This window comes from Neoarius graeffei, chromosome 7, assembly GCF_027579695.1.
Source record: "Neoarius graeffei isolate fNeoGra1 chromosome 7, fNeoGra1.pri, whole genome shotgun sequence".
In the NCBI taxonomy this organism is placed as follows: domain Eukaryota; kingdom Metazoa; phylum Chordata; class Actinopteri; order Siluriformes; family Ariidae; genus Neoarius; species Neoarius graeffei.
In genome coordinates this window covers 74,691,978-74,718,035 of record NC_083575.1, presented here as the reverse complement: position 1 = coordinate 74,718,035, position 26,058 = coordinate 74,691,978, and the positions used below count along the sequence as shown (strand labels likewise).

General features: G+C 44.1%; 1 protein-coding gene across 1 annotated transcript in view; it reads left to right on the top strand.

The window, feature by feature from the left end:
• The window catches only part of lrpap1 (low density lipoprotein receptor-related protein associated protein 1), a 43,049-nt gene that overhangs the window by 15,291 nt on the left and 1,700 nt on the right, over positions 1–26,058 (top strand). The window contains exons 3-7 of the mRNA XM_060926404.1: positions 4,729–4,859; positions 5,202–5,322; positions 7,776–7,931; positions 8,091–8,173; positions 24,988–25,164. Coding sequence (XP_060782387.1) covers positions 4,729–4,859; positions 5,202–5,322; positions 7,776–7,931; positions 8,091–8,173; positions 24,988–25,164 — 668 coding nt within the window. The remainder of the gene's footprint in view (positions 1–4,728; positions 4,860–5,201; positions 5,323–7,775; positions 7,932–8,090; positions 8,174–24,987; positions 25,165–26,058) is intronic.

Below are 26,058 nucleotides of genomic sequence, written 5' to 3'. Positions count from 1 at the left end.
CTCGCACAATTTGTGGAGGAATTTCACCAAACTTGGCAAAAGGCTTTGTTATATGACGGTTATACGCATATTGAAATTTCGTTTAATTTGGGCAAATTTTACCAGAGTTATGCCGCTGATTATTAACAAACTTGTACTTTGGCAATTTCATCAAGGTGTGCTTGCTTTCTGAACTCAACTTCCCTCACAATTTTTGGAGGAATTTCATGAAACTTGATAGAATTTTGTTATATGTTGGTAATACACATATTGCAATTTCATTCAATTCAGTCACATTTTACAGAGTTATGGCATAGTTGCCAGCAGGGGATATTGTGCTCTCAGAGCACTCGTTGTTATATTGCTGTAGTCCGTGACCTATCTGTATTACAACCCCAATTCCAAAAAAGTTGGGAGACTGTGTAAAGCATGAATAAAGACAGAATGCGATAATCTGCAAATCATGGAAACGCTATATTTCTTTGAAAATAGTACAAAGACAACATATCAAATGTTGAAACTGAGAAATTTTATTGTTCTTTGAAAAAATATATGCTCATTTTGAATTTGATATCAGCAACAAGTTTCAAAAAAGTTGGGACGGGGCAACAAAAGACTGAAAAAGTTGCATAATGGTTAAAAAAAAAAGAATAATAATTTGGTTAATTGGCAACGGATCAGTAAGATGATTGGGTATAAAAAGAGCATCCCAGAGAGGTGGAGTCTCTCTGAAGTAAAGATGGGGCGGGGTTCACCGCTCTGTGAAAGACTGCGTGGGCAAACAGCGCAACAATTTAAGAATAACGTTCCTCAATGTAAAACCACAAAGAATTTGTGGATCACATCATCTATGGTCCAGGGTTTCCCATACATAGACCATTGGGTGGCGCAGTGCCACACAGTGGATTCCTATCGCCACACAATCAGACTCGCGATTTTGAAGAAAAAAAATTCCGTTGTGTATCGTTCCGTTCATTCATAGTGCTCTTTTTTTTTCTCGTTCACACGCGCGCACACAGAGACCGAGAGAGACGGAGAGGCGTGTCTACAGGCCTGCCATTGCGCATATACCTGGACTGCAAGTAGGCCTGTTCGGCTAATTAAAAATAACGCAGCCTTCCCGATTCGCCTTCCGACCCCTTATTTTAAAAGGTAGCCTACGTCGTGCTCGTGCTGAGCTTTATCATAGCCTTCTTGGCTTACAGGAAACGGACATCCCTGAGTCAGGCTATAAACCAATTTTGATGCATACAGTAGCAGCTTGACGCGAGGAACCGGCCTTATTGCATTATCCCGTTTATCCCGCTTCAGCAATGACTTCCCTTACGATAGGGCACTGGAGGTTTTTTTTTTCAGGAAGCCACGCAGAATTAAATGTTCTGATAGGGCATGCAGGCTTTGCACCAATTAGGGTAATGCTTTTTCATTATTGTTAGTTGCCTTGGTGTTACCTTAAATGGTTTCTTATATCTAATTATGATATTTTATTATTATTTTGTTACATTATACTATTTATTTCATTTTAGTATTGGTTGAGGTAAGTGTTGAGTTCAATATTTAAAATAAAAACCTCCAGCTTGTTTTTTGCAATTTATTCCTTGAATGTCAACTAAAGAATGATTGAAAGATTGCCACCAAAAAGGCAAAAAACTAAGGTAAAAACCAGAGATGCACCGATTGACCGGCTGCCAATCGGAATCGGCCGATTTTCACGTGATCGGCCATGACCGGCGACCGGCCAGTCAAAATTAAAATATGCCGATTTTCTGCCGATCAAAACTTGTGTATCGCATAGAGATGAAAGTGGAAATACTCGTAATTCGCAACTATAAAGACTGCAGTTACACTGGCAGCTTGAACATGCTTTCTAGTGCGATTGTGTTGCGCTTGCGCAGAACAGTGTCAGTCCTACGCGCCTAACGAGTTCCGGCACGCGCGCCATTAACAACAAAAAAATTCACTATATTTGGATATATTATATATCCAAATATAGTGAATTTTTTTTTTTGTGCCAGATATTGAATGTGAAAAGAAGAAAGTGTTTGTGGTTGTGTGAATTTCCCATTACAGGAATTAATACGTTAGCCTATTACCAAACATCTAGTTAGATTTGTACAAAGAGAGAGAGAAAAAAATGTCTTTTTGTTTGTTTTACAACCTTGGTTGCACTTGATTCCATTGGAAATTACTCTACAAATACACATTTGACAAAGATGATAGAATGGCTGTGGTATAAGTATGACTGGAAATTATTTTTGTATTTTGATACTGAATGAAGAAATGGGTTGTTCTATAAGGCATAAGTTTTTCAGATCTAAATAGGCTTATGAAAGTGTGTTCCATAGCAGTAGGCAAATAATATATGAGGGGGAAGTTGTTTTTGTGCCAGATATTGGATGGGAAAAGAAAAAATGTTTGTGTGAATTTCCTATTTCAGGAATTAATATGTTAATACCAAACATGAAGAAAGATTTTACAAAGAACAATGTCTTTTTGTTTGTTTTCAACCTTTGAGGTGTTGAAAATTTATTACTGAAAATCTGGCAGAATGTTCTATTAAAGAAAAGATAAAAAGAAAATAGTCTTTTTGTGTGCTGTGAAGTGGTTTGAAAAAATGAGATCGTAATCGGCCAAAATCGGTATCGGCAGGTCACACTCCATGGAAAATCGGAATCGGCCCAAAAAATTGCAATCGGTGCAAAATTACTCACCAAAATTGAAGTTAAAAGTTTAGTTTTTACTAAAAACTAAACTTTAACTTCAATTTTGGTGAGTAATTTTCATAAATTTAAAAGACAGGTTTTCCACCAACATCAAGCCCAGCAAACTAATGGCCTGCCCTGTAATGTAAAGTTGGGTCGAGGAATGAAACCAGGCAGGGTTCTGGTAAAAATTGTTTTAGCTGTCTTCTCTTAAAGAACTTAAAATAATTTAGATTGAACTGAATAATCTCAAATGCTTCTTGTAGCTTTAAAATAGTCCCAGCAGGTGACTCTGAAGAAAAATACTGTGTGTTTGAACACCGCCCGCTGTAAACACTTTGCATACACCCCAATGACCGACTCCACTGACCGCCACGACACCACCGCGCACGATTCCCTCATCGGCACAGTGGAGCACCACAAATTGCTACCTGGTCTGTGGGAAACACTGATGGTCCATAATATTATTAAAAGATTCAGGGAATCTGTATGCAAGAGACAAGGCTGAAAACTGACACTGGATGCCTGTGATCTTCAGCCCCTCAGGAGACACTGCATTAAAAGCAGACATGTGTCTGTAGTGGAAATCACTGTATGGGCTCAGGAACACTTCAGAAAACCATCGCCTGTGAAAACACTTCATTACTGCATCCACAAATACAAGTTAAAACCAGATATAAACAATATCCAGAAACACTGCCCCCTTCTCTGGGCCCGAGCTCTTTTATGATGGACTGAGGCGAAGTGGAAAACTGTCTCGAGGTCTGACGAATCAAAAGTAGAAATTTTTTTTAGAAATCATGGACACCACGTCCTCCAGGCTAAAGAGGAGAGGGACCATCAGGCTTATCAGTGCACAGTTCAAAAGTAGCATCTGTGATGGTATGATGGTGCATTAGTGCACATGACATGGGTAGCTTGTACATCTGGGAAGGCATCATTAATGCTGAATGATACAGTATATACACGTTTCAGAGCAATATGCTGCCATCCAGACCAAATCTTTTTCAGGGAAGGCCTTCCTTCTTTCAGCAAGATAATGCCTAACCGCTTTCTGCACATATTAAAACTGCATGGCTCCATAGTAAAAGAGTCCGGGTGTTAAACTGGCCTGCTGCAGTCCAGACCTGTCTCCCAGTTAAAAAAAAGTTTGGCGCATTATGAAGTGCAAAATACAAGAAAGGAGACCCCGAACTGTTGAGCAGCTGAAATTGTATATCAGAAAAGAATGGGACAACATTTCTCTTTCAGATCTACAGCAATTGGTCTCCTCAGTTCCCAAACGTTTACAGAATGTTGTTAAAAGTAGAGGTGATGCAACACAATAGTAAACACGCCCCTGACTATTCTGAAATGTGTTGCTGACATAATTCAAAATGAGCATATATTTTTCAAAAAAACAATAAAATGTCTCAGTTTCAACACTTGATATGTTGTCTTTGTACTATTTTCAATGAACTATAGGGTTTTTATGATTTTGCAAATTATCGCATTCTGTTTTTATGTACAGTTTACACAGCGTCCCAACATTTTTGGAATTGGGGTTGTATATCAACCACTGGAGTATGTACATGGGTTGTTTTGAAGTCCAAGCTGTACAGTATGACCCGGAATAATGTGCTACTACTTGGGGGGGGGGGACTTCCATGACTATTCCTAAGTTGCATGCATTTATTTCCCTGAGTGTCAGGACCAAGTGATATTATAGTCGGGATTATAGTTGTGGTGTGACTGCGCCAGACTGGAGCTAAATTCAGACAGAGGTATAATCATAGTTGTAGTTATTGGTATAGTTTTAGTTGTTGTGTGACCGGGCCCTTAGCCTCGGTGTTTTCTTACTGATGCTGAGTGCATATCTGGGGAAAAAAAGCCATCTTATATATTATGTTAGTATGTTTGTTTGTTTTTTTTGTGGTAAAATTCTGTTTTCTCTTTCTACCTGCTAGGATTTGAAATTTTTTTTAAATGTTGGCAATCCTGAGGCTATGAAGTGTCCACAAAGTAAAAATAAGATAATTTATTAATTCAAGAATATTTGCTTTCATAGTCATCCTGGCCAAATATGGAATGGATGGTAAGAAAGACAACCGTGCCTTGGATAGCAACAACCTGAAAGACCATGACGCCCAACTGGGAGAAACGTTCGATGACCCCAGACTGGACAAACTGTGGAACAGAGTGAGTCATGATCTCCTAAAGCTTACTTCCTCCTCATGGTTTCGTTTTAACTCTTTACCCCTTAACGACGGCCCCGTGTATATCCCTATTCCCTATATGACGACATATGACAACCCCGTGTATATCTCATAATGACGACATATGATGCCTTGTCTAAAACCTTGTCTTTAGACTTTTTTTTTCTTGTAAATATGTTCTCAGGGTGAACAGTATATACATATACAAGGGTGGCTGTAGCAACTGCTTTAAGGGGTAAAGAGTTAAAGTCGATCAGATTTCTCTCCCCAGTGAATCATACTTTAGGGAGATTTTCAGTTTGTATGTTATCCGTTCAATTTTTAGGCCAAGTCTTCAGAAAAGTTCTCTGAGGAGGAGCTGCAGAACCTGCGCAGAGAGTTCGAACATCACAAGGACAAGCTCAATGAGTACAACATCATGATGGACACAGTGAGCCGCACTGAGGGTCAGTTTAGTGCCGAGTACAATGCAGAAAAATAAGCAAACCGCTTCAAAGCCAGTTTTGTGAAAAACAGCTCATATTTAGATCATTTTTAACCTTAAACAAAATACTGTAATGTGGCGATACAGATATAGCACTAATGAGGTTTTGGCTTTTAATTTTTCAGTGCTGCGTCACATGAATTTAAATTCCTTCAAAGACATGAGGGAAACAGAACAGCTTGTGTTCTAAACCAGCTACAAACTTTCTTTGAATAAGTTTTAGTCAAGGGTACAAACACGGAGCTTTATAAAGCTGTGATCAACTTCCTGGAATTAACTTGCTCATTTCATCTGTTGTGACTGAGCTGTGCAAATAAGCACCTCTGTACACACCTCTATAAAGCTTCTCGAGGCACATGAATAACAGTGAGCATCAGTTCAGCCAGTAGCAGGTGACACAGATGGTGTTTAAACACGGGGAAGTAACGAGAGCAGTCCTGCCTTTATGTCTTTGGTGTAGCAATTTTTACATCGAAGTAATCTGCTACGAGTGATCACGAAGAGATACACAGCTTCTCCCCCCCCCAAACATAGCAGTCAGTTGACATGTGCATTTAGCGTGGTTGAGAGTTGTGCAGGCGTTTTGAATGCACTAAAAATTGAGACACTAGAAGCCCCGCCCCTTCCCCATCTTGCATTTGGAATGTCTTACAGAGAGAGAGAGAGAGAGAGAGAGAGATTTGGGGCTTGGCTTTGAAATGAACAATTACCTTTGTTTCATTTGGAGTTTCAAAACCTGAACAGTTGCCCTTTTTGGTACAGTGTTTAAAAGATGCTTGAATTAAAGTAAGGCACTGAACGTTATGCCATTTATAAAATTAGTTTTTGAATTTATTAATTGAATCTTTTTTTTTTTTTTTCCTACAAATATAACCCCAATTGGGACACTGTGTAAAACATAAATAAAAACAGAATGTGAAGATTTACAAATCATGGGAACCCTATATTTCATTGAAAATAGTACAAAGACAACATATCAGATGTTGAAACTGAGAAATTTTCTTGTTTTCTGAAAAAAACATGCTCATTTTGAATTTGATGTCAGCAACACGTTTTCAGGATGGAGGAGTTTGCACTCGCTGTCTCAGTAGCAAACAGATATCATGTTCGCTGCCAATTTGTATCATAGTCCACAATATTAAATGTAACAATAAAGTTGATCAAATACGCAGGTTATTCTAGTCGTCTGTAGTAATAATGAGGAAAAATAAGTCACTTCAGCATGCGCTGTTATCGGAAAACGGTCCACTTTGGGCTGCATCACACCACATTAGTTAATCATGAGCTCGTCTGGCCGATGGGCGATGAGCTTATGCCATCATGTGTTGTCCATCATCCATCTGGCGTCGTCCACATTTCACAAAAATCGCTGTTTCTCTCTCAAACCTTCATCGATTTTATTCTTTTTGGCAGGAAGGTAGGTCTGCCTGGGGTGCATATGGCTTCTACCCAAAATTGCAATTAATAATGATATGGATATGGAGTAATTAAGCCCTAATTAGCAGTTTCTGCACAAATTGCTTCTTCTCCCTCAATTCTTCACTGATTTTGATTCTTTCTGGCATGAAGGTAGGGGTACCTAGGGTGCATATAACTTCTACCCAGATTTGCTTTATTATTATTGTTATTATTATTATTATTATACCCCTGCTGCAAAGGAGGGAGGGTATACTGGTTTACCTCTGTCCGAAACACCCTTTTTCTCAGCAACCACAAATCATAGCTACTTTGGTACCAAAGTTCAGCTTGGGGTTCTATACCCTGTATAACGTTTTCAGGTCTGTTGCACATCGACTTCCTGTTTACCGACTGAATGTATTTACCAAACATATAGCATGGATTTTGACACTGTTTCAAAAAGCAAAATGCTATTTCAAAATGCCAGTTTACCAGGATGCTATTTGAAATCCCTGGGGAGAGACACTGCTCTTTACTTACTTGTTTCAGGGTTCATTATTTATTGAGGTCAACATTCATAATAAGTGTCCTATTCCTTCGATTGCTTGCATTCTGATATAAGCGAGAGAAGGGGGATACATAAGTGAGCAGTAGCTCACAGTTGATCTTGTTAAAGAAGTTATGGACTAATTAAGCCTTAATGAGCAGTTCCACAAAAATCACCACTTCTTGGTCAATTCCTCGCCGTTTTGGATTCTTTCTGGCAAATAGGTCGGTATTCCTAGGGTGTATATACGTAGCTTCTATATATAGCGTGTATATAGCTTGCAACATTTATTGCGCAAGGTGGCCCACTTTAGATCGTTCCTTCTGGACTAGACGGGGCCGGAGTGAGCTACGCCGTCATTGACGGTCTCGTTTTTCTGTAACAGCATACCCCCATGTGTTCAGTTCCTTAAATAGTAAAGATGTAGCTTTAGATCAGTTATTTTTCCTCTTGCTTTCTCTCTCTGTCAGAAATCCATAAGAACGTGATTTCTCCACTGGAGGGAGAGGGGAAGTCGTCCAGTCTTCATGAGAAACACACAGACCTTAAGCAGAAGATGAGGGACCTGAACCAGGGCTTTGAGCGTCTACGTAAAATCACACATGAAGGCTTCGACAGTGATAACGGTGCCGTTCTGTCTCTGTTACATTAGTATTTTGTGTCATTTAACCGTCCTCAGTGTCTGCTACCAGGGAACCCATTCATTAACTTGCATGTTGTTTTACTGTTTTGAAATTAATATCTGCTTACACTGTTTGTTTTATTCTCTTTTTATATTCCCCTAGAGTTTAAGGAGCCCAGGGTCATCGAGCTGTGGGAAATGGCCAGAAGATCTAATCTTAGTGAGGACGAGCTTGACTCTCTCAAGGTAAAATGTTTCGGAGGACATGGCACGTTAACTTACGTGAGGTTCATTTCAGGGCCTAGAGTTCTGGAAAGATCTCCAGGGAAGAGCTATAGCAGATGAATCATGAGTGTAAACAGTTTGAATCATTAATATACAGTGGTGCTTGAAAGTTTGTAAACCTTTTAGAATATTCTATATTTCTTTATAAATATGACCTAAAACTGTTGGATCAGTCCTGCACATCAGCTGGGAGGCATTTTAGCTCAAGTCCTCTGTACTGAACAGCTTCACCTCTGGGATGTTGGTGGGTTTCCTCAGATGAACTGCTCACACGTTTCCATTGGATTAAGATCAGGAATATGACTTGGCCAATTCAAAATGTTAATCATGCCCCCGCTCCGAAGGGGGGGGGGGTATACTGGTTTACCTCTGTCCATCCGGCCGTATCTCCGGCCGTCTGAAACACCCTTTTTCTCAGCAACCACAAATCATAGCCACTTGGTACCAAACTTCAGCTTGGGGTATACCATGTATACCGTTTTCAGGTCTGTTGCACATCGACTTCCTGTTTACCGACTGAATGTATTTACGGGACATCTAGGGTGGACTTTGGCGCCATTTCAAAATGACAGTTTACCAGGATGCTATTTGAAATCCCTGTGGAGAACACTGCTCTTTACTTACTTGTTTCAGGGTTAATTATTTATTGAGGTCAACATTCATAATAAGTGTCCGATTCCTTCGATTGCTTGCATTCTGATATAAGTGAAAACGGAGGGATATGCAAGTGAGCAGTAGCTCACAGCTGATCTTGGGTTTTTTGTTTTTAAGCCATGCTTTGGTAGAACGACTTGTATGCTTCAGAGCATTGTCTTGCCTTTAGAAACTCGCTGGTATAATTTAGAATTCATTGTTCCATCAATGAGGACAAGCCGTCTTGGCCAAGATGCAGCAAAATGGGTCCAAACCATCATACTACCACCACCATGTTTCACAGATGGGATAAGGTTCTTATGCTGGAATGCAGTGTTTGCCTTTCTCCAAACATATTGCTTCTTCTTGAAATTAAAAAAAATTGTATTTTGGTCTCATAAATCCACAAAACATTTTTTTTTCAGTAGACTTCTGGCTTGTCCACATGATTTTTAGCAAACCGCAGTCAGGCAGCAATGGTATTTTTTGGAGAGCAGTAGCTTTCTCCTTGAAACCCTGATATGCACACCAGTACAGGGTTCTAACTAGACCAGAATATCAGCATAGTGACACCAGTCATAATAGCTAGTGGTTTGGGTGCTGCCTTAGGCCCCTGAAAGTTCACGGGTTCTGCATGATCTGAGCTGCATTCTAGTGCATTTCCTGGCACTTGCAGGCTTCCCTGAGAGTCATTCTTTTTTGATAATCTTAATGAGAGTTTTTTTTTTTTTTTGGCCAAAAATTGCTGTGATTGTTTTTGATTGAAGACTTATTATAATTAATATTCAACTATATTAGTGACATTTATGGAATAAGAATAAAACAACCAGTTGATGTTCACCAAGTGTCAGCTTAATTTTCAGCTTCAGCCATTCAATTACAATACATGACTATCCAGATCTAACTCGTATCATACCTTCCCCTACTGACTGTTACTCCGATGGTTTCAATGCACCATGTTGCGTCATTAAAAAAAAATGTCTGGGGACGGGCAGCACGGTGGTGTAGTGGTTAGCGCTGTCGCCTCACAGCAAGAAGGTCCTGGGTTCGAGCCCCGGGGCCGGCGAGGGCCTTTCTGTGTGGAGTTTGCATGTTCTCCCCGTGTCCGCGTGGGTTTCCTCCGGGTGCTCTGGTTTCCCCCACAGTCCAAAGACATGCAGGTTAGGTTAACTGGTGACTCTAAATTGACCGTAGGTGTGAATGTGAGTGTGAATGGTTGTCTGTGTCTATGTGTCAGCCCTGTGATGACCTGGCGACTTGTCCAGGGTGTACCCCGCCTTTCGCCCGTAGTCAGCTGGGATAGGCTCCAGCTTGCCTGCGACCCTGTAGAAGGATAAAGCGGCTTGAGATAATGAGATGAGATGAGATGTCTGGGGACCAGCATGTATTACATGCATGGCGTGTAAGCACCTCTTAACACGGATGGCACTTTATCACGAACACAGCATAAGGAAGGAGGTAAACCGGGCTAGCATGATCAGTGATGATCTCCACATGGAACTACTCGGGCAACTACGCACCGGACGCTTACGTGGGCGGGGAGTGGAGTACGTCCGAATGTAGAACATTTACATGGCAGTGAGCTGTCACTGCTGCGTGGGGATAATGAGAAAATTAAACAAAAGACCACATTTTCAAGATTGACAAGTCTTTTTATTAGTCTAGCGGCAACTTTTATTAGTGTCTCAGCGATATTGTGGGCGTAGCAGTAAGGAAACCTTGCGTATCGGCCTGATGTGCTGAAAAGGCCGAGTTAGAACCCTGCAGTGTTCATTGTTCTCCTGATGGTGAACTGTGAGAGAGGCCTTTAGTTGCTTTGAGGTTACCCTGGGCTCCTTTGTGTCCTCGCACCTTGCTTTTAGAGAGACCTTTATTGGTCGATCATTCCTGTATAGGGTAACAATGATCTTTGTACACAGTCTGTCTGACTGTGGATTGGTGGAGTCCAGACTCTTTAGAGTTTGTAACCTCCTCCAGCCAGATGAACATCAGCTCTTTCGGAGGTCCTCCTTTGTTTGTGCCATGATACACTTCCACAAACATGTTGTGAAGATCACACTTTGATAGATCCCTGTTCTTTAAATAAAACAAGGCCAACACTCACCTGATTGTCATCTCATTGATTGAAAACACCCAACTCCAATTTCACCTTCAAATTAACTGCTAATCCTAGAGGTTCACATACTTTTACCACTCACAGATATGTAATATTGGCTCATTTTCCTCAATAAAGTGTAATATATTTTTGCCTTATTTGTTTAATTAATGTCTCTCTATCCACTTTTAGGACTTGTGTGAAAATATGATTGTTTTAGGTCATATTTATGCAGAAATATAGAACATTTTCAACTGTACATATTTTTGTTTGTTTTTTAGAATTGTCAAAATTGACTTTTATATTTATTTCCAGTTTATTTCAGACTTTCAGTGTGGGCTCAGACATTTGGCGCCCACTTTGTATAATGAATGTTATTCAAGTTCATGTGGGTCTTTTTTTTTAAGTTTCAAATGGACCAGATTTGTGGGCTTTTTAAATAAACCACCTGGCCATTCTTAGAGGCGCAACCATGAATATTTATCAGTGTTCCAGCTAGCCTTCCAAGAGCACAGGGCGGCAATCATTAACACAGGCAATTTTACACGCATCACTATACAAAAAGAATCTATCATGCAAAAATTTGCCATACTGGGCAGCTATGCAAGGTAGATTACTTTTGTAAAATAAAGTAAGCAAATCTGAAGCTTTTGTTAACCAGTTTAATACAAGGCTTAATAATGTCACATTCGCACTTGGCATACCTCGAACTGTCAATCGTGTCCATATGCATTTTTGCTCTGAGCGAACAGCGTGTACCACAAGGAAGTCTTTGAACTCTTTGCCAGCGTGCTTTTCAATAAACTCAGCACTTGCATCCATGGATCATCCATTAACATGACAGTCCAGTGTTAGTTAAGACTACTAATAATAGTAAGACTAATTCTTGGGTTTCATGTGACGTCACATCCGCCTCATTAGTTATTCAAAACTTTAGCTGGTGGTCTACCAAAGCTCAGTTGATAAAGCGTTTGTACGGAGAAGGTGCATTGCTCGCATGAAAAATGCCTCACACTTGCATTGTTTTAGGTTGTTTGAATCGATCAAACCATGAAACTAATCAAAGTTTCTTCAGGGTTCCCCGTGAACTAATAAAAAAGGGTGAAGGAACACAGGATTTCACAAAAAGGCGTCAAGAAAGGTGGCTTTTGAACCTCTCACTGAAATCGAAGGGAGCCGAGTCGAAGCATGCTCAAGTTTGCAGTGATCACTCAGTGAAAGGTTTGTATCTCTCTCTCAGCTATGTCCTTAGTGTTTTCCAAGTACTTTTCTTGCTATGTGTCGTTATTTTACGGTACTTTTTTTTTAGTCCCGAAGTGCTAAAGTCCCCAGCTGTTTCTTTGTTTCCTCCTCACAAAGTCCATATGCATGAAGGTCGTGACAAAATTCTTCCCCAGCCGTACAGTTACAATGCGCCGTGATCACTTCTCCGTCTTGTTTAACTAAGATCCAGGTCTTTAAAGGGGTTTCTGATGATCTTTGTGAATGATTTACCTGAGAGATAAGAGCCAACACAAGTGAGACTCAAGCGAACTGTTGTTTGTTTACACTTCAACTTGCAGCGCTTCGTTGTAAAGACGTGAACGAAAAGCTTAAAAAAGCATACTCACACGGGCAAAAACAATACAGGATTCATTCGGCAGTGACTTGATAGCGAGGTCCTTTACCCAGCCACATACAACAAAGTTGTAAGCCTTCATACTCTTACACGCTTTCATCTGTTTTGCGGTGTAGAAAGATGTCTGCCAACACCAGATAGTCCGAGATGTCGGGGAACTCGACTGAAGGGTAGTTGTTGAGATCGTATGACAAATCCTTCTTTCCCAGACTGTAGAGGTCGATTCCATTGCACATAGCAATCTAATGAATATATCTAAAGTGAGCAGTGGCTTCTAGAGTACGAGCATACTCTTAAGTTATCGCTAGTTGTTTGCACTACGGCAGCTGTTTTGGTTTGCTAGACCACCAGCTGTTTCACCAGAAGTGAAACTGCTAAGAAAAGTCACATGACTGAAACCAAAGAGCATTAGTTGATCATTCATATTAGTCCGGGATATTAATGTTTGATCAGGTTTAGTCTAACGTGTTAGTGACTAAATTTTCTGTAGATGTACAGTCCTGTGCAAAAGTCTTAGGCACGTGTAAAAAAATGCTGTCGACCAAAAATGGCTTAAAAAAATGAAATGAAATATTTCAACATTAAAAAAATACTATAAACAGTATGCAGTAAGCCATAAATGAAGTGAAGTCAATATTTAACTTTGCTTTAAAAACAAAATAGTCGTCTCAGGTACAGTGAGTGCAGTTTTATAAGGAAATGAGTTGTGGGTTTTACTGAGCATCTTGCAGAACCAGCTACAGTTCTTCTGGACACTTTGACTGTCACACTCACTTCTTCATTTTGCACCAAAACCCAGCAGCCTTCATTATGTTTTCGTTTTTAATATGGAAAGTGCTCCCTTATGTAATATGCTGCTCAGATACAATTTTTTTTTTCTGTAAAATGTAATTTTGTGCTGGAAAACAAACGTTTGGACTCTAAAATGTTTTTGTACTGATTCGATAATGTAGAAGTCATAAAATAGAAATCTATAACAAAGTTTGTATGAAAAAAAATAGGGTGTCTAAGGTTTTGCACAGTACTGCGTGCATATATAAATAAAGTCTAGCTCTGTCGGTCCTGACTTTTGATTGAATTTGTTTAGTCCTCAACTTGTAGATCTACTTACATTCTTGCAAATGCTTAGCTCTCTGAGCCCCTTGCTGCTTTTACCAATTCTTTTTTTCCCCCTTTCAGTCATACCTTGCTGCGCTGACTCATTATTGTAATAAGACAAGGTTTGATGGCGTGTTTATGACCCTGCGCTAAAAGTGTATTGTGATTGCTCAACATGTGTTAACTTCACATTGTTACCTTCGCGTTGCGTGTTGTGGATAGATGACGTGGCAAGATGGCGCCAGTGTGTTTGTCGGCTTGCCATCAGTTCCATAAGCTCTTACCTGTGCGATCTGTGTTCTGTCTGTTCGTGCTTCTGTTTGTACTGATCTGGCATTGCTCCGATGCATCTATATGGACTTATGATCAGCAGTTTTTATTGGACCTCAAAAACTCATTGGTGGCCCATTCTAGTGGGTATTCTGCGCCACACAGCAGATGTCATCCCTTGTTCATTCACCCCTCTGTCAAGTGTGTTTGTTGGCTACCTTGCTGCATCTCTCACTGCAAGAAACGGCGTAGATGGAGGGGTAAACACGGAGGCCTCTGAGTGAACATCAGGAGAGGAGTAACTGTTTGTCCTGCGCAGCCATGGTCATGTCAGCTAGCCGTAGTCTATCCAGTGCACAAAGATCTCTACTGCCCCTTTTCCACCAAAGCAGTTCCAGGGCTGGTTCGGGGCCAGTGCTTAGTTTGGAACCGGGTTTTCTGTTTTCACTGACAAAGAACTGGCTCTGGGGCCAGAAAAAACAGTTCCAGGCTAGCACCAGCTCTCTGCTGGGCCAGAGGAAAGAACCGCTTACGTCAGCAGGGGGGGGCGGAGTTGTTAAAACCAACAACAATAACAAGACCGCGAAAGATCGCCATTTTTAAGCGACAAGAAGCAGCAGCTGTACAAACGCAAAGTCATCCATTATTATTGTTGTTGCCACTGCTGCTTCTTCCGTGCTGTTTTTGCTTTGATATTCGCGCCAAGGTTTATGTAAACGTAGCGCCATAACTTCCGTATACAGCGACGTAAATGATGTATACAGCGACGTAACTGACGTATACAGCGACGTAATGACGTGGCTCCGCTTAGCACCGCGAGCGATGGAAAAGCAAACTGGTTCTCAGCTGGCTCGCAAGTTGAACGAGTTGTGAACCAGCACCAGCCCTGGAACTGATTTGGTGGAAAAGGGGTATACCTGGCTCGGAGCTCATGGGACCTGAGATACTCCTGTCACGTAGACCTATCCACTGCTCTGCTGCACCAAGGCCGCGCGTCCGAAGTGGCGGGGTGAATCACCTGAACATCCGCCCGCTGGAATTCTCTCGACGCTGTCAGGCTGCGGCTCGCTCAACGGCAAAGGCGGCTTTGGTTAAATGCAGGTCCGTGTCAAACAAGACTTTCATTTTAAATGACCTTTCTCCCAACGTGATCTGGATTTACTGTTTCTAACCAAGACTTGGATTGGCACTGGAGCTGGTGAGTCATCCGTCTTTGGTGAACTCTGTCCAAATGACTGTTCATTCATTAGCACCCCAATGTGCTTTGGAAGAGGTGGCGGAGTAGCTCGTTTTCCGGAATCATTTTAAAACACTCTGTTGCAATCTATTCCTCTGTGGCAGCGGGGACGTGGTCAAACGTCAGTCTGTGACCGGAGGGTGGAGTCAGGGAAGGTAAGTGGCAGAATCACTGCACCTGATGTTGGTTAATCCGTGTTTGTGTGTCTTCCCCAGTGACTGCACCCTATATGAGGAGAGAAAGAGCAGAAGAAGGAGCTCTCTCCCCAACGAGACGACTGTGTGTGTGTGCGCGTGCGCACGAGCATGCTTAGAAAAGCTAAAATAAAGAGTTTGGTAAACTGAATTCTGGCCTGCCGTCTTTCTGTGCTCCACCCACGTGAACTGCTACAGTGGTGCCGAAACCCAGGATCGAGCACAGGAAAAAGAACAGCCCAATGGAGTCCTCCCCCTTCGCGGACCTGGTCCACGCCCTTGCCACAGCCCAGCAGAGCCAGCATCAGGCGCTAGTCACCCTCCGAAAGGAGCAGGAGCACCGGTTCGAGGCCCTGGTGCTGGCGCAGCAAGAAGACCGACAGGCGTTCCGGCACCACCTCACGTCGGCTGGGTCCACCACCTCCACCGCCGCGGGCCCTTCGCCCCTCACCCTCACTAAGATGGGCCCGCATGACGACCCCGAGGCCTTCATCACGCTCTTCGAGCAGGCAGCAGAGGCCTCGGGCTGGCCAGTGGAACAGCGCGTGGCGCGCCTCCTCCCCCTGCTAATGGGCGAGGCACAGCTGGCCGCGCTACAGCTCCCCGCCGACCGCCGGCTGGTCTACACAGACCTTCGCCGGGCCGTCCTCCAGCAGGTGGGGTGCACCCCTGAACAACAGCGTCAGCGCTTCCGTGCTCTGCGTCTGGAGGAAGTCGGCCGGCCGTTCACATTTGGCCAGCAGCTCCGGGACGCCTGTGGGCGGTGGTTGAGGGCTGACAACCGTGACTCCAAGGAGATCATTGATCAGGTGGTACTGGAGCAGTTCATCATCCGCCTACCAGAGGGAACCATGGAGTGGGTCCAGTGCCATCGCCCGGCGTCATTGGATCAGGCCATTGAGTTGGCGGAGGACCATTTGGCGGCTGTTCCGACGGCAGGACAGCGGACATCCTCTTCTTCCCTCTTCTCTCCCTCTCTCCCCCCCCTCCTCCTGTGTCTTGTCCTCACCCCGTTCCCTCACCGCGGAGGCAGGGGCCGGCCCTACCCCAGCCGGCCCGTCGCACCCGCGGTGCCCTCCCGTTTTTCCCTTCTGTGTCTGTCTCCCAAAGCCCCCCCCAGCCCCCCCCCCCCCCCACCCCCGGTGAGTGAGCCCCAGAGCACCGGTGCAGAGAGGAAGCCCGGGCCGGTTTGCTGGCGCTGCGGGGAGCTGGGCCACCTCCAACAGCAGTGCTCAGCGATGGAAGTGGGCGCAGTGGTTTGGATCCCCGACGCGCCAGGATCCGCCCTCGATCGGGATACTGGTGAGTATCCAAGGGGATACATATCAGGCTTTGGTGGACTCGTGCTGTAATCAGACCTCAATTCACCAAAGCCTGGTGCAAGACGAGGCACTGGGGGGAGCATAATTGGTGAAGGTGTTGTGTGTGCACGGGGATATTCACAGCTACCCTTTAGTGTCAGTCCACATTCTTTTCCGAGGGGGAAAATTTAGAGTAAAGGCGGCAGTTAATCCTCACCTCACCCACTCGATAATTTTGGGGACTGATTGGCCGGGATTCGGGGAGTTAGTGAGCCATCTAGTGAAGAGTGGGTCCTGCCGTAGTTTAGCAGGGGGAGGTCCCGGTGTCGCTTTGGCGGGAGCAGCTGTCACAGAGCCGTCTACGTCATCTCCGCGTCAGAGTGAGGAGCAGCAGGCTCCTCCTCCCTCTCTCGGGGAAGCCCTTGGGGTTTTCCCATTAGAGCAATCACGAGACGAGTCTCTGCGGCATGCGTTTGACTGAGAGTAATCGATGGTCAAACGCTCCAGTCAAACACCACCCTGTCCTTCCCCTATTTTTCTATTATGAAGGATAGATTATACCGAGTGATGCAGGACACTCAGACTAAAGAGCAAGTCACGCAGCTTTTGATTCCAAAGAGCCGCCGGGAATTGGTATTCCAGGCGGCTCACTTTAATCCTATGGCTGGACACTTGGGGCAGGATAAGACACTAGCCCGAATAATGGCCCTGTTCTATTGGCCAGGGATTCGCGGCGATGTCCGTAGGTGGTGTACGGCATGCCGCGAATGCCAGTTAGTAAATCCAGCAGCCATTCCAAAAGCGCCTTAGCGCCCTCTCCCATTAATCGAGACCCCATTCGAAAGAATTGGGATGGATCTCGTCGGGCCATTAAATCGGTCAACACGAGGCTACTGCTTTATTTTAGTACTGGTGGACTATGCAACGCGATACCCGGAAGCAGTGCCTCTTCACAATATCTCAGCACGCAGTATTGCGGAGGCACTCTTCCGTGTCATCTCCCGAGTTGGAATCCCGAAAGAGATTCTGACTGACCAAGGCACCTCGTTTATGTCACATACACTGAATGAACTGTATAGGTTATTGTGTGTTAAACCGATCCACACCAGCGTTTATCACCCACAAACGGACGGTTTAGTTGAATGGTTCAATCGCACCCTCAAGAATATAATTAAAAAATTCGTAAGTGAGGATGCACGTAATTGGGATAAATGGCTCGAACCCTTGTTGTTTGCAGTGCAAGAGGTCCCCCAAGCCTCCACGGGGTTCTCCCTGTTTGAATTGTTATATGGGCGTAAGCTGTGTGGCATTCTAGATGTGCTGCGAGAAAATTGGGAGGAGGGACCTTCACCCAGTAAAAATCAAATTCAATACGTTATGGACCTGCGCGCAAAACTCCACACACACACACACCCCTAACCCAGGAGAATTTGCGGCAGGCCCAAGAACGGCAAACCCGCCTGTACGACAGGGGTACCCGCCTTAGGGAGTTTGCACCGGGAGATAAAGTTCTCATACTGTTGCCCACATCGAGCTCCAAATTAATCACCAAATGGCAAGGACCCTTTGAGGTCACACGGCGAGTCGAGGACGTCGACTACAGGGTGGGGTGCTACAGGTTTACCACCTCAATCTGCTCAAACTCTGGAACGAGGAGGTCCCCTTGGTGTTGGTGGTTCCGGAGAAGGCGGAGCTGGGGCCGGAGGTTCAAAAGGGAACATTGGCATCACATACCTCTCCAGTCCCCTGTGGAGACCACCTCTCCCCGACCCAACTCACGGAGGTTGCCCAGTTGCAGACTGAGTTTTCGGACGTGTTCTCGCCCCTGCCCGGCCGCACCGACCTCATAGAGCACCACATTGAGACGCCCCCGGGGTTGGTAGTGCGCAGCCACCCTTACAGGTTACCCGAACACAAGAAAAAAGTGGTTCAGGAAGAACTCGAGGCCATGCTCGAAATGGGCATTGTCGAGGAGTCCCACAGTGACTGGAGCAGCCCGGTGGTCTTGGTACCAAAGTCCGACAGGTCAGTCTGGTTCTGTGTAGACTATAGAAAAGTCAACGCGGTGTCTAAATTCGGCGCGTACCCAATGCCTCGTATTGATGAGTTGCTCGATCGACTAGGCACGGCTCGCTTTTACTCGACACTGGATTTGACGAAGGGTTATTGGCAGATCCCCTTGACTCCATTATCCCAAGAAAAAACGGCCTTTTCCACACCGTTTGGCTTACACCAGTTTGTCACACTTCCTTTTGGGCTGTTTGGGGCGCCCGCTACGTTTCAGCGGCTGATGGATAGGGTCCTCCGCCCCCATGCCACCTATGCGGCGGCGTACCTTGACGATATCATTATTTATAGTAATGGCTGGTCACGGCACCTACAACATCTGAGGGCCGTCCTTAGGTCGCTGAGGCGGGCGGGTCTCACAGCCAACCCGAAGAAGTGTGCGATTGGGTGGGTGGAAGTACGGTATCTGGGCTTCTACTTGGGCAACGGGCAGGTGCGTCCCCAAATTAACAAGACCGCAGCAATTGCGGCCTGCCTGAGGCCCAAGACCAAAAAGGGGGTGAGACAGTTCCTGGGGCTGGCTGGCTATTATCGTAGGTTTATACCTAATTATTCGGACGTCACCAGCCCGCTGACTGATCTCACTAAAAAGGGGGCACCAGATCCGGTCCAGTGGACGGAGCAATGCCAGCGGGCTTTTTCTGAGGTAAAGGTTGCACTGTGTGGGGGGCCACTGTTACACTCCCCTGACTTTTCTCTCCCTTTTATATTGCAGACAGACATGTCAGGCAGAGGCCTGGGGGCTGTTTTGTCCCAGGAGGTGGAGGGGGGAGGACTGCCCCGTCCTGTACATAAGCAGGAAGCTGTCAGTGCGTGAGGGGTGCTACAGCACCATCGAAAATGAGTGCCTGGCGATCAAGTGGGCGGTCCTCGCCCTCCGCTACTACCTCCTGAGGCGCTCTTTCACCCTCTGTTCGGACCACGCGCCCCTCCAGTGGCTCCACCGCATGAAGGATGCCAATGTGCGGATCACCCGTTGGTATCTGACACTCCAGCCCTTTAATTTCAAGGTGGTCCACAGGCCGGGGGCGCAGATGGTCGTGGCGGACTTCCTCTCCCGTCAAGGGGGGGGAGGGGAGTCGGCTTGAGGCCGGACGGCTGCCCGGCCTGAGTCGGGCGATGGGGGTATGTGGCAGCGGGGGCGTGGTCAAGCGTCGGTCTGTGACTGGAGGGTGGAGTCAGGGAAGGTAAGTGGCAGAATCACTGCACCTGATGATGTTGGTTAGTCTGTGTTTGTGTGTCTTCCCCAGTGACTGCACCCTATATGAGGAGAGAAAGAGCAGAGGAAGGAGCTCTCACCCCAACGAGACGACTGTGTGTGTGCGTGCGCGTGTATGCTTAGAAAAGCTTAAAAGCTAAAATAAAGAGTTTGGTAAACTGAATTCTGGCCTGCCGTCTTTCTGTGCTCCACCCACGCGAACTGCTACATCCTCCTTCGAACTGCAATACGTAAAAGTGGAGTCTTCTACGTCTCCACTAGTTTGCGCACTGATTTACAGGCCTCCCAAGCCTGATAAGGACTTTACAATTGAATTTTCTGAACTTCTCTTGAATCTTGTAACGGTGCATGACTGTCTGTTGCTGCTGGGTGATTTTAATATTCATGTTTGTTGTCCAGGCAAACCCTTGGTTAGCGCGTTTTGTGGTGTACTAGATGCCTTTGGTTTGACACAACACATAAACAAGGCTACACACATACAGGGTCATACTCTTGACCTTATTTTATCTTATGGGTTTTCTGTTGATAACATAATGATTGAGGATGCTACTTTCTCTGATCATAAACCTGTTGTATTTGATCTCACTCTCTCCGTTTCCCCGCGATCTGCTACAGCCCCAGGCCGCTACTCCCGCCACATCAATTCACTTACTGCAGAACAGTTTTCTAACAGTTTTTATAGTAAGGCTGTTGCTTCTGCTATTTCAGCTGCATCCCAGATTTCTAGCCCGGATGAATTAATTGCCCTCTTTTACTCCTCTTGCTCATCTACGAGCAAGATGAGCTGATTCTGTGGCCCCTCTCAGATACAGTCGCCCCAAACATAAATCTCACTACTGGCTAGATGAAGAAACACGTACTTTGAGACAGGCCTTTAGGAAAGCTGAACGGAGATGGAAGAAAGACCGTCTCACTGTCTCGTTTGAAATTTTTAAATTGTCACTGGTAACTTTCCAGACTGCAGCCAAAAAAGCCAGAGTAAAACACCTCTCTGACTTAATTAGTAAACATTCTGACAGGCCCAAAGTTTTGTTCAGTACAATAAACTCAGTTGTCAAGCCCCCAATTTTGCCAGATATTGAAGCCTCCACTGATATCTGCGAGAAATTCTTGAATTTTTTCATTAGCAAAATTGATAACATCAGATCACAGTTCTCTCCCCCTTTGTCTGATATGCTACCAGGCTGCTGTGGTGCTACAGCCACATTCCACCAATTTCAACATATGTCCTTTGCTGAGCTTAGCGACTTAGTAAAACATATGAAACCTACTTTATTGCCCCATGATGCTTTCCCCTCCAATATAATCAAGGATGCATTTGATACTATTGGCCCCAGCATTCAGGTGATTATTAATTCATGCCTAGTATCCGGCACGGTCCCTGCATGTTTTAAGCATGCGGTTGTCCAACCCCTGCTTAAAAAACACAATCTTGATGTTAAATGCCTAAAAAATTACTGCCCTATCTCCAAGCTTCCTTTTATCTCTAAGGTGCTGGAAAAAGCTGTTCTCTCTCAACTGCTCCCCTTTTTAAACATGCATAATATTCTGGAACCTTTTCAGTCTGGTTTTAGAGCCCTTCACAGTACCGAAACAGCCTTACTTAAAGTGACTAATGATCTGCTGCGCACTTTAGATTCAAGTGAAAATGCAGTCCTGATTTTATTGGATCTTAGTGCTGCCTTCGACATTGTGAATCACAACATTCTTCTCGCTCGCCTAGAACAGTGGGTAGGCATTAAGGGGACAGCACTATACTGGTTCAGCTCCTATCTTAAACATAGGACATTTTCTGTGTCCATTGATCAGTTCTCCTCATCCATTGCTCCTGTCTCCTATGGGGTCCCTCAGTGGTCCATCTTCGGCCCAGTGCTCTTTTGCCTATACATGCTCCCCCTTGGTGACATCATTAGAAAATATAATATCTCTCTTCATTTATATGCAGATGACTGTTAGGTTTCTTCACCTCTGGCCCTCACCATCTCGAGATCAGTCCCCTCGTGTCACCCAGATGTCTGGGGGTGAGTCGCAGAAAAAAGACAGGAACCCCACAAAGTAGTTCGCAATCTTTATTCGCAAGTCCCTCAATACAACGAGAGAATACAGGGATTTTATATGTCTTATCTGTGTGGATGAAATGACATCACTGTTTGATATCTGTCTGTGTGTGTATGTGTCTGTGTGGATATGCAGCTATGCTGTGTGTGTGTGTGTGTGTGTGTGTGTGTGTGTGTGTGTGTGTGTGTGTGTGTGTGTGTGTCGTAGGATGTCAGACTATGACAACAGTGACTAGGTCAGTAAACTTTGGACTGAGCAAAACACATCTTAATAAGCAGTATATTTCATATCAACGGATGTTTTTTAACAACTCAGCAACTCAGCATTTACGCACGTCAAAGCGCGAGATTTTTTTTTTTTTATTACAATTTTAAACAAAGACATGTTTATGTCTAGTCTAGCAAAGAAGTGTGTGTCTTCTCCACCGGAGGAAGGTCACACAGTAACTTTACAGGAAATTATACAGGAATAGGATCTAAGAGGCTAAAATATTAAATTCATAAAGTCTTAACAATCCCAAATCACATTCTGCATTCTAAAACTACAAAACTAACTTAAATCACTTAATGCAGCTTTAAATCTAACATTAAATCTAACATTCAATCATTTCAATTTCAAATTCAACACTGGAGAGACTGGTTAAATCTAACAATCCTAAAACACGTTCTGCAGCTATAAAACTAACTTAAATCATGGCTTTAAATCCTAACAATGACTCACAATTGTATCTCCCACTAAAATCCACTGACTCTGTGCAGTCTCTTTTGGACTGTCTTGAAGATATTAAAGTTTGGATATCTAATAAATATCTCCAGTTAAACAGTGATTAAAACAGAAGTCATCATCATCATTACATCACGCCTGGACTACTGCAATTCCCTCTACCTCGGCCTCCCCCTGTCTTCACTAATGCGTCTGCAGTTGGTTCAAAATGCAGCAGCGAGACTGTTGACTGGTACAAGGAAGCGTGAACATATCACCCCGGTCTTGGCTTCCCTGCATTGGCTCCCCATTCATTTTAGAATTCAGTTTAAAGTTTTACTTACTGTTTTTAAGGCTGTAAATGGGCAGGCCCCTGCTTACATCACTGAACTTCTCCAGCCCCATTCAGTCACCAGGTCCCTTAGGTCCTCTAGCAAAGGACAACTACATGTGCCACGGTCACGACTGAAACAGAAAGGTGATGGGGCCTTTGCTGTGGCTGCTCCCTGACTGTAGAACCAGTTACCCTCAGATATTAGATGTGCCCCCTCTATTCCCACCTTTAAATCTAGATTAAAAATTTGCCTCTATTCACTAGCTTTCCTAGTCCCCTAATCCTCTTATTTCTTGCGTGTCTGTGTTGTAGGTTCTGTTCTGTTTGGTTTAACGTTCATTTATTTTTCACATTTGCTTATTTTCCAAATTTGGCTTTTATTTATTATTACTGAATGCTCATTTATTATTTTTCTTATTCTGTACAGCACTTTGGTCAGTAGTAGCTGTGTTTTAAATGTGCTTTATAAATAAATTTTACTTACTTACTTCATTTCAAGTCAGCAACACTCGTCAGGGCACACTTTCTTCCTGTGGCGGAACGTATGTGCCGGGCGCTTAGAAAGTTCTGGAAAATTATGATCAGGGTGCATATAAATTTGGACGTGGCGCACATTCTGGAGGGCAAGATGTGCCACCCTGGTAAAATAAATAAACTAGCTGGAGCACTGTGTTTATTCCTTGGCCATTTTGATCACTGACACGAAGTAAAGTGAATGCCTGCAAGTTAGCATGTGACGCTGCCAGACTTGTGATCAGTGAATGGAAATATTACTTTCAAGGGGAGAGTAGCAGACGAAGTCATCAAACTGGTCAGCTGCGTGCTTCAGTGACACAGTAATGGATGTTGAATTATTCATATAGTTGGTTATCAGTGAGTATAGCAGTGTACCAGTCATCCCACTGTACTGAAGGTAAAAAGACCAGATATTCAAAACATCTACTGTCTGTCAAATCAGTAAAGGACTAGCAGAAACTTGTATATCTTGAGGATGTATGGTCTAGATGTGCTAAACTAGTGTAGCATAAAGTAAAAGCCTCTGAATCCACAGACATCGAGTGTCCCTGAGACATTGATAACTCTCTCATCACCAACAAACTCGCACAGTTGCATTTGAATCTACGTAATGGTAATTTCTCAGTCGAATCATGTGAATGTTTTATTAGCTCATCCATCCGACATCGTCATCCATCCACAATTTACAAAAATCGTTGCTCCTCCTACAGGATTGATCAGATTTCGATCAAACTCCCATACAATGTTCCCCAGGTTGGTGTGCATAAAAGTTGTCAAGATGGTGGCGCCACCTGTCATATTTACGATTTTATGGGCGTTTGAAATTTTTGGGTGACTTGTCATATTAAACGCGACTCTTCGTAAACTGTCAGGATGTTTTCACTGAAACTCACCCAGAAGACTCTGAAGACATTCTAACAAGAATTGTTCACCAGGTGGCGCCACCTACCATGGATGCGGCTACACAGGGGTTATGCAATTTCACAAAAATCGCTACTGCTCCTACAGGAGTGATCAGATTTTGATCAAACTCGTATGGAATGTTCCCCAGGTTGGTGTGCATAAATTTGTCAAGATGGTGGTGCCACCTTTACAATTTTATGGGTGTCTGAAATTTTTGGGTGACTCGTCATATTAAACGCGACTCTTCGTAAACTACTAGGACGTCTTCACTGAAACTCACCCAGAAGACTCTAAAGACAGATTCCAGCAAGAGCTGTTCACCAGGTGGTGCCACCTGCCGTGGTTGCGGCTACACAGGGGTCGTATGCAATTTCACAACAATTGCTACTCCTCCCACAGGGTTGATCAGGTTTCAAACTCGCACACAACAACAGTGGCCGGTCTGAGCTCCAGCCTCACTGAGGCTATTTTTACCTAAAGCAGGTGCCCTGTTAGACCTTTTGTAAGATTGTGATTTATATTGGTTTCAGGAGGAGCTGAAGCATTTTGAGACCAAAGTAGAGAAGCACCACCACTACCAGGAACAGCTGGAATATTCCCATCAGAAACTGCAGCACATAGAGGCCATGGGTGATAAGGACCACATCGTGAGACATAAAGAGAAATACAACACGCTCGCCGAGAAAGCACGAGAGATCGGATACAAGGTAGGACTGAGTTTTGAGTGACAAACAGTAAACAAAGTAGCTTCGATACGCCTTGAGTCTATTACCTTCTTCTTCTTTGGCTGTTCCTGTTGGGGCTCACCACAGCGGATAATGTCCCTCCATCCCCTCCTGTATCTTTTTCTGTAGCACCAACCGTCCTCATCCACCATATCCATAAATCTCATCTTTGGTCTCCTTGTTTCCTTCTACCTGCCAACTCTATCTCCAGCATTCTTTTCCCAGTATACCCTAGATCTGTCCTCTGTACGTGTCCAAACCATCTCTGACTTTGTCTCCAAGCTGTTCTACATGTCCTGTCCCTCTAATATTCTCGTTTCTAATCCTGTCCAACTTTGTACCTCCAGTTCAGCCTTCTGTCTTTTTGTCTCCATACCATACACCATCGCTTTTGCTGGTAACCTTCTGTCACAAATCACTCCTGACATCCTCCTCTACTCCATCCATTTCAACCTTCTCTTCCGCACTCGTCATTACCTTGTACAGTTGACCCCAGATATTTGAACTCCTCTGGTTTGACTACCTCTGTTCCTTGTATCTGTACCATTCCACTGTCCTCACTCTCATTCATGCACATGTACTCCATCTTGCTCCTACTGACTTTCATTCCCCTTGAGTCTGTTACTGTTGTTGATAGGAAGTTTTGTCATTCTTGTCTTGTACACACTTGAGTTTATAATTAATTCATCATTCCTTTCAACAAGTGTACTGGTTCAGGACTGTGGCATTTTAAAGGGATCCTCCAGCGGATTTATTCTCAAACTTATTTGAAGTAAAAGTAGTCGCAGAGTTCGAAAATCAAACTTTTCATTTTCAGAGACCAAATAGTGTTCAAGAAAAATTCATTTTCTTTAAAATGTCAGATGGGCTTCCTGT